At 38.4% G+C, this 15,777-nt stretch overlaps 1 protein-coding gene across 7 annotated transcripts in view; it reads right to left on the reverse strand.

The window, feature by feature from the left end:
• VPS35L (VPS35 endosomal protein sorting factor like) overlaps window positions 1–15,777 on the reverse strand; it is a 134,005-nt gene that overhangs the window by 53,150 nt on the left and 65,078 nt on the right. For all 7 annotated transcript variants that reach the window (XR_012326089.1, XM_073792252.1, XM_073792255.1 and 4 more), the window contains 2 exons: window positions 5,579–5,641; window positions 1,195–1,280 (listed from right to left, as the gene is read on the reverse strand). Coding sequence is in view for 6 of the 7 variants with exons in the window: in XM_073792252.1 (XP_073648353.1) it covers window positions 1,195–1,280; window positions 5,579–5,641 (149 nt within the window). In the remaining variant the exon portion in view is untranslated. The remainder of the gene's footprint in view (window positions 1–1,194; window positions 1,281–5,578; window positions 5,642–15,777) is intronic.

Consider the following 15,777-nt stretch of genomic DNA (forward strand, 5'->3'; position numbering starts at 1 on the left):
TGTCCAACAACCTGTCCATAACTGTGTTAAGTGCCAGGCAAAATTCTTAATTTGGTTTCTCAAATAACATAAAAGGACACGCTCTTATAACAAATCTTTTTTTTTTTCTGGCCGCACCACGCACCATATGGGATCTTAGTTCCCCAAGCAGGGATGGAAACTACACCCCCTACAGTGGAAGCATGGAGTCTCTCTCTCTCTCTTTTTAATATTTATTTATCTATCTATCTATCTATCTATCTATCTATTAGGCTGCATCGGGCCTTAGTTGTGGCACGCAGGATCTTCACTGCGGCATTCGGGATCTTTAGTTGCAGCATGCAGGATCTAGTTCCCTGACCAGGTATTGAACCTGGGTCCCCTAAATTGGAAGCGTGGAATCTTACCCACTGGACCATCAGGGAAGTCCCAATAAATCTTTATGTAAGTAAAGTAGGTATACTTGTTTCAAGCATATGGAATTAACCTTCTGGAAAGGTAATACAAGGAAAGCTTAAAACATACATTCCAGCAACTTCTAACTCAATTTTCCAAACTCTGGTTACTTCAGTTCCATCTTGAGATATTTTTTTAATCACATCTACATACTTAATATTTAAAGGGACTTGAACTTTTAACTTAACCTTGTCCTAAAGAATAATACATTTGAAGTCACTGATTAAACTAGTTATATATTATCTAACATACTTTAAAATAAATACACGTTTTAAAATAAAAATAAAAATCTCTCTTCCATGTACCACCTGAAAGTATTTCATGTACCATCAGCAGTTGGCAGTTTTGGGGAAACAGACTTAATCAATAAAATGAAAGGAACTAAGTTGAAAACTGATCACAAATCTACACATTAACGATAGAAACCTTTCTAGCTCCGGTATCTTGAGAAGAATGACTTTATCTTTTAAAATGACACTTCCTAAATAGTACATCAATAGATTGCTCCTTCCCAAATCACAGGAGTGAGATATGGGTGATGGTCAGGCTCTGTTAACATTTATTACTTTGTCTTCTTAAGCTAATTATAAACTTTTATCATGACTTCTCCTTTTAATGTGGTTTTTCTCTCAATGTTATTTTAGGTATAAATACATCACTACATCACAGGCCCTCAAAATGCATAAATTGATTTCTTAGCAACAGGCTTCACAAGGGCAGCTGGAATTGAAGTTTCTGATTACATCATGTTACACTTACTTGATAAAAACTTCCATGATGCATTTGCAAACCTCCACCCGCACACTCTCTTTTTGGAACATGTCCAGAAATGGCAGAAATTTTTCCTAAAAAAAAATAATAAAAGCACTCTACCTGCAATTTACACAAGTTACTGGAAGGAATTTGTGGGTTACTTTTTCTTTGAAGGGCAAAACAGAGGAAGAGTTGTTCATCTTTCTGAGGCAGCTCTGATCAGGACTCACATGAAAGCAAGTACAGAACTCTGAGGATTTTAAAACTATTACTATTAAAACAAATTGCACATGCCCAAGGACCAGGGCTGGGACCAGTTAACATTTTGGCAAATCATCTGGACAACCTTTAGATGAGAATAAGCTCTTCTTGGTAGCAGAAGGCAAAGGAGGCTCCAATCTTTTAATGAAGGTATAGAGGAACAGAGAAAGAAGAGTCAGAGTTGTTCAGAGCAGCTTCTGCAACCTGACTCCTCATTCAGTGGCTGTGTGACCTTAAGCAAGTTACTCCACCTCTTCCAGCATCAGTTTCCTCATCTGTAAAGTGGGACTCATTACTACTCGTGCCTTCCCAGTGGTGTTCTGAAAATGATCTGAGGCAATCCATGTAAAGTCAATAGAAAAGATCAACAAAACTAAAAGCTGGTTCTTTGAAAAGATAAACAAAATTGATAAACCTTTAGCCAGACTCATCAAGAAAAAATGGGAGAGGGCCCAAATCAGTAAAAGCAGACATGAAAAAGAAGTTACAACTGATACCACAGAAATACAAAGAACCGTAAGAGACTACTACAAGCAACTATATGCCAACAAAACAGACACTCTAGAAGAAATGGAAAAATTCTTAGAAAGGTACGCTCTCCTAAGAGTGAACCAATAAGAAATAGAAAATATAAAACAGACCAATCACAAGTACTAAAACTGATCTGTGATTAAGAAACTCCCAACAAACAAAAGTCCAGGACCAGATGGCTTCACAGGCAAATTCTATCAAACATTTAGAGAGGAGTTAATAGACTATTCCAAAAAATTAACTCATTCTCTGAGGCCACCATCACCCTGATACCAAAATCAGACAAAGATACCATCAAAAAGAAAATTACAGGCCAATATCACTGATGAACATAGATGCAAAAATCCAACAAAATACTGAATACTAGCAAACTGAATCCAACAATACATTAAAAAGATCATACACCATGAACAAATGGGGTCATTATCCCAAGGATGCAAGGATTTTTCAATATCCACAAGTCAATCAGTGTGATACACCACATTAATAAATTGAATAAAAACCACTATGATCATCTCGATAGATGCAGAAAAAGCTTTTGATAAAATTCAACATCCATTTATGATAAAAACTCTCCAGAAAGTGCATATAGAGGGGACCTACCTCAACATAATAAATGCCATATATGACAAACCCACAGCTCACATCAATACTCAATGGCGAAAAGCTGAAAGCATTTCCTCTAAGGTCAGGAACAAGACAAGGATGTCCACTCTCACCACTTTTACTCAACATAGTTTTGGAAGTCCTAGCCACAGCAATCAGAGAAGGAAAAGAAACAAAAGGAACCCAAATTGGAAAAGAAGAAGTAAAACTGTCACTGTTTGCAGATGACATGATACTATACATAGAAAACCCCAAAGTCACTACTGGAAAACTACTAGAGATTGCTCATCAATGAATTCGGTAAAGTTGCAGGATACTAAATTAATACATAGGGATCTGTTGCATTTCTATACACTAACAATGAAAGGTCAGAAAGAGAAACTAAGGCAACAATCCCATTTACCATTGCATCAAAAAGAATAAAATGCCTAGGAATAAACTTACCTAAGCAGGCAAAAGACCTGTACTCCAAAAACTTCAAGATGCTGATGAAAGAAATAAAAAAGACACAAACAAATGGAAAGATATATACCATGTTCTTGGATTGGAAGAATCAATGTTGTCAAAACAACTATATTACCCAAGGAAACCTACAGAGTCAATGCAATCCCTATGAAATTACCAACTGCATTTTTCACAGAACTAGAAAAAAAATTTTTAATTTGTATGGAAATACAAAAGACCCGAATATCCAAAGCAATCTTGAGAAAGAAAAACGGAGGTGGAGGAATCAGGCTCCCTGACTTCAGACTACACTACAAAGCTACAGTAATCAAGTCAGTATGGTACTGGCACAAAAACCGAAATACAGATCAATGGAACAGGATAGAAATCCCAGAGATAAACCCACACACATATGGTCAATTAATCTACAAAAAAGGAGGCAAGGATATACAATGGAAAAAAGACAGTCTCTTCAATAAGTGGTGTTGGGAAAACTGGACAGCTACATGCAAAAGAATGAAATTAGAACATTCTCTAACACCATACACAAAAATAAACTCAAAACAGATTAAAGACCTAAACGTAAGACCAGATACTGTAACACTTCTAGAGGAAAACGTAGGTAAGACACTCTTTGACATAAATTGCAACAATATCTTTTTGGATCTGTCTCCTGGAGTAATGGAAATAAAAACAAAAATAAACAAATGGAACCTAATTAAACTTAAAAAGCTTTTGCATAGCAAAGGAAACAATAAACAAAACAAAAAGACAACCTACAGAATGGGAGAAAATATTTGCAAATGACGTGACTAACAAGGAATTAATCTTCAAAATATACAAAACAGCTCATACAGCTCAGTATCAAAAAATCAACCCAATCAAAAAGTAAGCAGAAGATCTAAAATGACATTTCTCCAAAGAACATGTACAGATGGCCAAAAGGCACATGAAAAGATGCTCAACATTGTTAATTATTAGAGAATTAGAAATCAAAACTACAATGATGTATCACCTCACACCCAAAAGAATGGCCATAATCAAAAAGTCTACAAATAATAAACGCTGAAGAGGGTGTGGAGAAAACGGAACCCTCCTACAGTGCTGGTGGGAATGTAAATTGGTACAGACACTATGGAGAAGAGTATGGGGGTTCCTTAAAAAACTAAAAACAAAGCTACCATATGATCCATCAATTCCACTCCTGGGCATATATCCAGAGAAAAACATAATTCGAAAAGATACATGTACCCCAATAGCAGCACTATCTACAACAGCCAAGATGTGGAAGCAACCTAAGTCTCCATTGACAGATGAATGGATAAATAAGATGTGGTGCGTATGTATATAAGTACACACACACACACACACACACACACACACACACACACACACACACTGGAATATTACTCAGCCATAAAAAAGAATGAAATAATGCCATTTGCAACAACGTGGATGGACCTAGAGATTATCATACTAAGTGAAGTAAGCCAGACAGAGAAAGACAAATATCATAGGATATTGTTTGTATGTAAAATCTAAAAAAAGGATACAAATGAACTTATTTACGAAACAGAAATAGACTCACAGACATAGAAACTTATGGTTACCAAAGGAGAGTAGGTGAGAGGGATAAATTAGGAGTTTGGGATTAAAATATACACACTACTATATATAAAATACATAACCAACAAAGACCTACTGTATAGCACAGGGAACTATACTCAGTATCTTGTAATAACCTATAATGGAAGAGAATGTAAAAAAAGGATATATATTTATATATACGTATAACTGAATCACCTTACTGTATACCCGAAACTAACACAACATTGTAAATCAACTATATTTCAATAAAAATTAAAGAAAAAAAAAGTTCTAGCACAGTGCTTGGGGCGTGGCAAAAGTCCAATAAATAACAGCCTTTATTATTAAATAAACAAAAGCTTACAGTCTGTGAGAGTACTGGAAATGGAAGCAGGAAGAGGGAAAAGGAAAGTTGAGGCCAGGGCAGAGAGTGTTACTACACAGAGAATCACCTAGATTGGTATGTGACCAGGGCACTGCAGCAAATGAGAAGGGTGTCACGGGCTATTTTAAATTTTTGAGGGAAATATAATAAATCTCAACTCTGTCAGACACTGAGACAACTATTAGCTTGATGTATATCATAGTTTCAACATTAGATTATTGTGTGATAAAAAGCAGGTACCATGCAAAAATCAATGAGGAAGAGGATGTCCAATTTGATTCCAAGGTTTGAGAAGTTGTGTGATACCCAGTAGGTGCACATATCCCATAGTAAGTAATGAATGAAATAAAGACAATATTTTTCTATCAGTCTATGTGTATTATTTTCTCAAGTGCTGCTTAAGTTGTCATGACATAAATATTTAAATTGTTTAAACCTTACTAGTGTTTTTTAATAAAAAACGGAACTGTTAAGTATTTCTCTTGGTCTAGGACACCATGAAAAAATTATTGAGACACTAAAGGAACCTCTGAGTCAGATACAAATTTCCAAAGATAGTTAAGGAAAGTTACTTACCACTGAAAAAAGAACTGAGAAATCATGGAAGTGTGCAATTACTTTCTTAATTATTGACTGAAGCTGTAAAGCAAAATGAAAAACACATCTTTAATAAAACTTCGATATTTTTAAAAAGGCAACCCTGCCCATAGTTTGCAATCACAGTTACAATAAGGGAAACCTAAATTACACAAGGAACAGGGAATTACTGGGTTATGTTAAACCTAGTCTCAATCTGAGTTTGCCCATCTTACTCTAGTCTTGAAGAAACACCTTGGCCTCAGTCTTCTCTTCTGTAAAACTGGAGAGCAAAACAGTATCTCACTCATTGTGAGCACTAAACGGGGTGGTTTGCTTACAGTGTTTAGAGCAATGCCTGCCCTTCAAAGCTCTCCATTCAAATCAGGTATGAATATTCAAGAGGTGGGCAAACGTTTTCTATACAGGGCCATACAGCCACCACAACTACTCAACTCTGCTGTTGCAGCTGGAAAGCAGTCATTGACAATGTGTAAACAGAGGGGTGTGGCTGGGTTCCGATAAAACTTTATTCACAACAGGTTGTGGGCTACATGGGCCGTGGTTTACAGATCCCTATTCTAGCCCATGGTGGTCCTGTGTTTTTTGACTGCTTCAGTGGAGAGGCACTGGACTGAGTTTGTCAGTGGGGTCAAAGGCCATGCATTACCCGAGGATGGCGGCACAGTCTGTGAGGTCTGTCCTAGGTGGCCACGTACTGATGTCCACCACCCCTCACCCTGACATGCAGAGTCCTGTTCACAGTGCCTTGGCACGGGAGAACCAAGGAGGCACTTTCTCTACATAAAATATAAACCGCGGCCAGGAGCGATGCCTACCCCCACGTCCTGCCTGCGACAGCCACACACAATGGGGTGTCACTCTAGGCCTTGCTTCAGACATTGCAAGGAAAACCAGCCCTATTTGGATCACCAGCAAAACTACTGCCATTGAGAAGCTACCCAGGACTAAAGCCATGTGTCTGACAGGGTCTTGGTGTTCTGGCTGGGTGTCCGGCCTGAACCTCTGAGGTGGGAGAGCCGAGTTCGGGACATTAGACGACCAGAGACCTCCCGGCACCACGTAACATCAAAAGGCGAAAGCTCTCCCAGAGATCTCCATCTCAACGCTAAGACCCAGCTCCACTCAACGACCAGTAAGTTCCAGTGCTGGACACCCTGTGCCAAACAACTAGCAAGACAGGGACACACCCCACCATTAGCAGAGACGCTGCCTAAAATCACAGTAAGTTCATAGACACCCCAAAACACACCACCAAACGTGGTCCTGCCCACCAGAAAGACAAGATCCAGCCTCATCCACCAGAACACAGGCACCAGTCCCCTCCACAAGGAGGCCTACACAAGCCACTGAACCAACCTTATCCACTGAGATCAGACACCAAAAACAACAGGAACTATGAACTTGCAGCCTGTGAAAAGGAGACCCCAAACACAGTAAGCTAAGCAAAATGAGAAGAGAGAGACACACAGCAGATGAAGGAGCAAGATAAAAACCCACCAGACCAAACAAATGAAGAGGAAATAGACAGTCTACCTGAAAAAGAATTCAGAGTAATGATAGTAAAGGTGACCCAAAATCTTGGAAATAATATGGACAAATACAAGAAAGGTTTAACAAGGACCTAGAAGAACTAAAGAGCAAACAAACAATGATGGAAAACACAATAAATGAAATTAAAAATTCTCTAGAAGGAATCAATAGCAGAATAACTGAGGCAGAAGAACGGATAACTAACCTGGAAGACAAAATAGTGGAAATAACTACCACAGAGCAGAGTAAAGAGAAAAGAATTTAAAGAATTGAGGACAGTCTCAGAGACTCTGGGACAATATTAAACGCACCAACATGCGAATTATAGGGGTCACAGAAGAAGAAAAGAAAAAGAAAGGGATTGAGAAAATATTTGAAGAGATTATAGTTGAAAACTTCCCTAATATGGAAAAGGAAATAGTTAATCAAGTCCAGGAAGCACAGAGAGTCCCATACAGGATAAATCCAAGGAGAAATACGCCAAGACACATATTAATCAAACTGTCAAAAATTAAATACAAAGAAAGCATATTAAAAGCAGCAAGGGAAAAGCAACAAATAATATAAAACAGAATCCCCATAAGGTTAACAGCTGATCTTTCAGCAGAAACTCTGCAAGCCAGAGGGAGTGGCAGGACATATTTAAAGTGATGAAAGGGAAAAACCTACAACCAAGATTACTCTACCCAGCAAGGATCTCATTCAGATTCGACGCAGAAATTAAAACCTTTACAAACAAGCAAAAGCTAAGAGCATTCAGCACCACCAAACCAGCTTTACAACAAATGCTAAAGGAACTTCTCTAGGCAGGAAGAGAGAAGTAAAAGAGAAGGAAAAGACCTACAATAACAAACCCAAAACAATTAAGAAAATGGTAAAAGGAACATACACATTGATAATTACCTTAAATGTAAATAGATTAAATGCTCTGAGCAAAAGACATAGACTGGCTGAACGCATACAAAAACAAGACCTGTATATATGCTGTCTACAAGAGACCCACTTCAGACCTAGGGACACATACAGACTGAAAGTGAGGGGATGGCAAAAGATATTCCATGCAAAGGGAAATCAAAAGAAAACTGGAGTACCAATTCTCATATCAGACAAAATAGACTTTAAAATAAAGATGATTACAAGAGACAAAGAAGGACACTACATAATGATCAAGGGACCAATCCAAGAAGAAGATGTAACAATTGTAAATATTTATGCACCCAGCATAGGAGCACTTCAATACATAAGGCAAATGCTAACAGCCATAAAAGGGGAAATCAACAGTAACACAATAATAGTAGGGGACTTTAACACCTCACTTTCACCAATGGACAGATCATCCAAAATGAAAATAAATAAGAAAACACAAGCTTTAAATGACACATTAAACAAGATGGACTTGGGCTTCCCTGGTGGCGCAGTGGTTGAGAGTCCACCTGCCAACGCAGGGGACCCGAGTTCATGCCCCGGTCCGGGAAGATCCCACATGCCACAGGGCAGCTGGGCCCGTGAGCCATGGCCGCTGAGCCTGCGCGTCTGGAGCCTGTGCTCCGCAATGGGAGAGGCCACAAAGTGACAGGCCCGTGTACCGCAAAACAAACAAACAAACAAACAAAAAAACAAGATGGGCTTAATTGATATTTATAGGACATTCCATCCAAAAACAACACAATACACTTTCTTCTCAAGTGCTCATGGAACATTCTCCAGGATAGATCATATCTTGGGTCACAAATCAAGCCTTGGTAAATTTAAGAAAATTGAAATTGTATCAAGTATCTTTTTCAGCCACAATGCTATGAGCCTAGATATCAATTACAGGAAAAAAAAACGTAAAAAATACAAACACATGGAGGCTAAACAATACACTACTAAATAACCAAGAGATCACTGAAGAAATCAAAGAGGAAATCAAAAAATATCTAGAAACAAATGAAAATGAAAACACGATGACCCAAAACCTATGGGATGCAGCAAAAGCAGTTCTAAGAGGGAAGCTTATGGCAATACAAACCTACCTCAAGAAGCAAGAAACATCTCAAGTAAACAACCTAACCTTACACCTAAAGCAATTAGAGAAAGAAGAACAAAAAAGCCCCAAAGTTAGCAGAAGGAAAGAAATCATAAAGATCAGATCAGAAATAAATGAAAAGAAATGAAGGAAACAATAGCAAAGATCAATAAAACTAAAAGCTGGTTCTTTGAGAAGATAAACAAAATTGATAAACCATTAGCCAGACTCATCAAGAAAAAAGGGAGAAGACTCAAATCAACAGAATTAGAAATGAAAAAGGAGAAGTAACAACTGACACTGCAGAAATACGAAGGATCATGAGAGATTACTACAAGCAACTATATGCCAATAAAATGGACAACCTGGAAGAAATGGACAAATTCTTAGAAAAGCAAAACCTTCCAGGACTGGACCACGAAGAAACAGAAAATACAAACAGACCAATCACAAGCACTGAAATTGAAACTGTGATTAAAAATCTCCCACCAAACAAAAGCCCAGGACCAGATGGATTCACAGGCAAATTCTATCAAAGATTTAGAGAAGAGCTAACAGCTATCCTTCTCAAACTCTTCCAAAATATAGCAGAGGAGGGACACTCCCAAACTCATTCTACGAGGCCACCATCACCCTGATACCAAAACCAGACAAAGATGTCACAAAGAAAGAAAACTACGGACTGATATCACTGTTGAACACAGATGCAGAAATCCTCAACAGAATACTAGGAAACAGAATCCAACAGCACATTAAAAGGATCATACACCATGATCAAGTGGGGTTTATCCCAGGAATGCAAGGATTCTCCAATATATGCAAATTAATCAATGTGATACACTGTATTAACAAATTGAAGGATAAAAACCATATGATAATCTCAATAGATGCAGAAAAAGCTTTTGACGAAACTCAACACCCATTTATGATAAAAACTCTCCAGAAAGTAGGCATAAAGGGAACTTACCTCAACATAATAAAGGCCACATATGACAAACCCACAGCCAACAACGTTCTCGATGGTGAAAAACTGAAACCATTTCCACTAAGATCAGGAACAAGACAAGGTTCCCCACTCTTACCACTATTATTCAACATAGTTTTGGAAGTTGTAGCGACAGCAATCAGAGAAGAAAAAGAAATAATAGGAATACAAATCGGAAAAGAAGAAGTAAAACTGTCACTGTTTACAGATGACATGATACTATACACAGAGAATCCTAAAGATGCCACCGGAATCTACTAGAGCTATTCAATGAATTTGGTAAAGTAGCAGGATACAAAATTAATGCAAAGAAATCTCTGGCATTCTTATACACTAATGATGAAAAATGTGAAAGAGAAATTAAGGAAACACTCCCATTTACCACTGCAACAAAAAGAATAAAATACCTAGGAATTGACCTAGCTAAGGAGGCTAAAGACCTGTATGCAGAAAACTATAAGACACTGATGAAAGCAATTAAAGATGATACAAATAGATGGAGAGATATACCATGTTCTTGGATTGGAAAAATCAACATTGTGAAAATGACTCTACTACCCAAAGCAATCTACAGATTCAATGCAATCCCTATCAAATGACAAATGGCATTTTTCACAGAACTTGAACAAAAAAATTTCACAATTTGTATGGAAACACAAAAGACCCGAATAGCCAAAGCAATCTTGAGAAAGAAAAATGGAGCTGGAAGAATCAGGCTCCCTGACTTTAGACCATACTACAAAGCTACAGTAATCAAGACAGTATGGTACTGGCACAAAAACAGAAAGACAGATCAATGGAACAGGATAGAAAGCCCAGAGATAAACCCACGCACATATGGTCACCTTACCTTTGATAAAGGAGGCAAGAATATACAAAGAAGAAAAGAGAGCCTCTTCAATAAGTGGTGCTGGGAAAACTGCACAGCTACATGTAAAAGAATGAAATTAGAACAATTCCTAACATCATACACAAAAACGAACTCAAAATGGATTAAAGACCTAAATGTAAGGCCAGACACTATAAAACCTTTAGCAGAAAACATAAGCAGAACACTCTATGACATAAATCAGAGCAAGATCCTTTTTGACCCACTTCTTAGAGCAATGGAAATAAAACCAAAAATAAACAAATGGGACCTAATGAAACTTAAAAGATTTGCATAGCAAAAGAAACCATAAACAAGACGAAAGGACAACCCTCAGAATGGGAGGAAATATTTGCAAACAAAGCAACTGACAAAGGATTAATCTCCAAAATATGCAAGCAGCTCATGTAGCTCAGTATCAAAAAAAAACCCAATCCAAAAATGGGCAGAAGACCTAAGCAGACATTTCTCCAAAGAAGATATACAAATTGCCAAGAAACACATGAAAGGATGGTCAACATCACTAATCATTAGAGAAATGCAAATCAAAACTACTATGAGGTATCACCTCACACCAGTCAGAATGGCCATCATCAAAAGATCTACAAACAATAAATGCTGAAGAGGGTGTGGAGAAAAGGGAACCCTCCTGCACTGCTGGTGGGAATGTAAATTGATACAGCCACTATGGAGAACAGTATGGAGGTTCCTTAAAAAACTAAAAACAGAACTACCATATGACCCAGCAATCCCACTACTGGGCATATACCAAGAAAACTGCAATTCGAAAAGAGTCATGTACCACAATGTTCACTGCATCACTATTTACAATAGCCAGGACATGGAAGCAACCTAAGTGTCCATCGACAGATGAATGGATAAAGAAGATGTGGCACATATATACAATGGAATATTACTCAGCCATAAAAAGAAATGAAATTGAGTTATTTGTAGTGAGGTGGATGGACCCAGAGTCTGTCATACAGAGTGAAGTAAGTCAGAAAGAGAAAAACAAATACTGTATGCTAACATATATATGGAATCTAAAAACACCGAAAAAAAAAAAAGGTTCTGAAGAACATAGAGGCAGGACAGAAATAAAGATGCAGACGTAGAGAATGGACTTGAGGACACAGGGAGGGGGAAGGGTAAGCTGGGACGAAGTGAGAGAGTGTCACTGACATATATACACTACCAAATGTAAAGTAGATAGCTAGTGGGAAGCAGCCGTATAGCACAGGGAGATCAGCTCTGTGCTCTGTGACCACCTAGAGGGGTGGGATAGGGAGGGTGGGAGGGAGACACAAGAGGGAGGGGATATGGAGATATATGTATATGTATAGCTGATTCAGTTTGTTATACAGCAGAAACTACCACAACATTGTAAATCAATTATACTCCAATAAAGATGTTAAAAAAAAATAAACCCCTATCCCTGGTTGCTGTCAAGAAAGGAAAATTTACTGACAAGTTCTTTGTTTATACTAAAAACATCACTGTTTAAATCATCTGCAACGGAAATGGCTCATGGTCCAAAATATGGAATATTAAGAGGTACACACCCCATCTCATAATTACGCAGTTTACTAGGTCAGCAAGCAAAAGGACTTCAAAACGTCATGACAAACAGTGCTCCAAGGCAGAGCATTCAAAGATACTGCAGTACTGTCTGGTTAAAATAGTTCTTGAAACCTTATCCACAGTAACTAATTCCTGTAGAACAGGAAATTTTTTTTTAATATTTAAAGTACACTTACAAATAATGCCTTTCCTGGTTTTAAAAGATGTATTTTTTCCCTTCAACGTTTCATTATGAAATGCTGAAATGTAAGAAAATTCAATGAATAATAACAAACACCCATTTACTCACCACTTAGATTCTACAAGGGCTAACATTTTGCTATATTTGCTTTACCTCCTCACCTAGCCATTGATCCAATGGCAGAACTTTTAAAAATGTGTTGACTGTGTGCTGCCAACCTTTTTACTGTGAAATAATTTCAAACTTGCAGAAACATTGAAAAAACAGTACAGAAAACTCCCATATTCTCTTTACACAAAGTCATCAATTTTTAGTATTTTGCCAAATTTGTTTCATTGTCCTCTCTCTGTAAAAAGACATACTATATTTTTTCTGAACCATGTGAAAGTAGATTGAATGTATCATGTCCTTCACCCCTTACCACTTCATTTGTATTTCCTAAGAATAGTCATATTCTCTGACATTTCTACTCTGTTGTTTATCAAATTCAGGAAAGTTAACACTGGTATAATTTTAATACTTTAATCTATCATTTGTATTCCAATCTTGTCAACTGTCTCAGTACATTCTTTTTTTTTTTTTTTTTTTTTTGCGGTACGTGGGCCTCTCACTGTCGTGGCCTCTCCCGTTGCAGATCACAGGCTCCAGATGCGCAGGCTCAGTGGCCATGGCTCACGGGCCCAGCTGCTCTGCAGTAGTTGTGGCATGTGGGTTTCAGTAGTTGTGGCACATGGGATCTTCCCGGACCGGGGCACGAACCCGCGTCCCCTGCATCGGCAGGCGGACTCTCAACCACTGCGCCACCAGGGAAGCCCTCAGTACATTCTTTACAGCATTATTTTTTCCTCTCTTTAGTACAGGATTCAGTTCAGGATCATGCATTGCATTTTGTTTTCACGTCTGTGCAGTCTGTGTTAATTTGGAACAGTTCCTTAACCTTCTTTGTCACGATGGCAAAGATTTTTTTTACAAGCCAATTACTTTATAGAATGCTCCTCAATTTGGGCATGACTAACGTTACCTCATGATTAGATTCAGTCATGCATTCTCGACTGGAATGTTACATAGATGATGCTGTGTCTTTCCTGTTTTTCGGGGTTCCATATCTGCAGGCACAAGATAGCCACTTGCTCCTCAATGGTGATAAGGATTTTGATTAGCCTGTCAATGACTGTCCAAATTCTCCACTCCAGAGTCACTATTTTTCCCCTTGCGATTAATGCTCATTCTATGGGAGGAGATACGAAAATGTCCTGCTCCTCATCAAACATCCCCCCCAGATTTAGCATCCATTGATGATTCTTGCCTGAAGACCGATGATTCTTGTCTTCACTGTGACGGCTGCAAATGGTGATTTTTCAACTCTACCATTTCTTCCACATTGCTCAAATGGCACCCCTGCCCACCTTTCCCCTCATCTATTTATTTATTTACCTATTCGTCGTAAGGGCCGACTCTTACTCAGTGGATTATAATCCATCACTGTATTTATTTCATTTGATGCTCAAACTGGGGACCTGTGAGAGCCCCTTGCAAGCTGTTCCTGTGCCCATTCCATGTGCCCCCAGCAGTACTTCCTTACTTCCTGGCACAAGAAAATGTTCCAGGCTCACCTTATACCTTCCCTATCCTAGAACTGGAGAAAGCTAATTCTTCACAGATCCCCACAGTTTTATTTTCTTGATGTGGCCCTCACTTAAGACCAAGGGCTCACAACCGATATGGGTGGCTGTCTGGAATGCAGGCTGACCCCGGGGCATCTTTTATAAGTTGCTCTTAGATATGACAGAATTACAGTATAGTATAGTTCCCTTGTCACTTAGGAATGGACTGCATTAAAATTATTATGTTACTTGAAGTTTTCAATTAATTGGGTCACTAGCAGTCAAGGCCTTACTGAAAATTCCCCAACTAAAATTCTGCACATCAGTCTTCATATGAGGCCGAGACCTGGACCACCCACAAGGGTATGACCCATCTTCTCGACACATTTTATTTACCCTGCAATATTGACCAAGAGCCTGCTGTGCGTGACTGTGTTCTTTTCATTCCATCTAGAAAAATGTCAGAGAGTTAGTGGCTGCTCAATAAACTGTAATGATGAACCATTTCAATTAGCAAATGGTGAAAATTTCTTAAATGAGTAAAATGTAAGAATTCTAAAATTTATACAAGAATATGTAACTAGGGCTTCCCAGGTGGTGCAGTGGTTGAGAATCCGCCTGCCAATGCAGGGGACACGGGTTCGAGCCCTGGTCCGGGAAGATCCCACATGCCGCAGAGCCCACGTGCCACAACTACTGAAACCCACGTGCCACAACTACTGAAACCCGCGCACCTAGAGCCCGTGTTCCACAATAAGAGAAGCCACCGCAATGAGAAGCCCGCGCACCGCAACGAAGAGTAGCCCCCGCCTGCCACAACTAGAGAAAGCCCACGCGCAGCAACGAAGACCCAACACAGCCAAAACTAACTAACTAAATAAATAAATTTATTTATTTTTAAAAAAAGAATATGTAACTAATTTTCTTATACTAAGTGAGCCCAGAAATCACTTGATCATAGGCAGTAAGTGCCAAAACATCATGTTATTAAATAAAAAATAAAATCTTAATTAGGTCTGAAGTTACTTTATAGTGAGTGATCCTGAGCTGGATTCTGTACTAGAGGGGAAAAAAATCTGCTACTAAGGACATTGAGTCCACTGACAAAACTGGAATATGGACTGTGGAAAAGGTAAAAGTAATATATTAACATTAAATTCCCTGATGTTGGTAACTAAACTGTGGTTATAAAGGAGAATGTCCTTGTTCTTAGGAAATACTCACTGAACTCTTTAGGGGCAAAAGTGGCATGATGTATGCAATTTATCCTCAACTGCTTTTTTAAAAATTTATATACGTATGTATGAATATATGTGTGTGTGTGTGTGTGTGTGTGTGTGTGTGTGTGTGTACACACACAATGATAAAGTAAACATGGAATCTCTCAACAGCTGGTGAATCTGGGTAAAAAATAATGG

Source organism: Tursiops truncatus, chromosome 15 (genome assembly GCF_011762595.2).
Source record: "Tursiops truncatus isolate mTurTru1 chromosome 15, mTurTru1.mat.Y, whole genome shotgun sequence".
Classification (NCBI taxonomy): Eukaryota; Metazoa; Chordata; class Mammalia; order Artiodactyla; family Delphinidae; genus Tursiops; species Tursiops truncatus.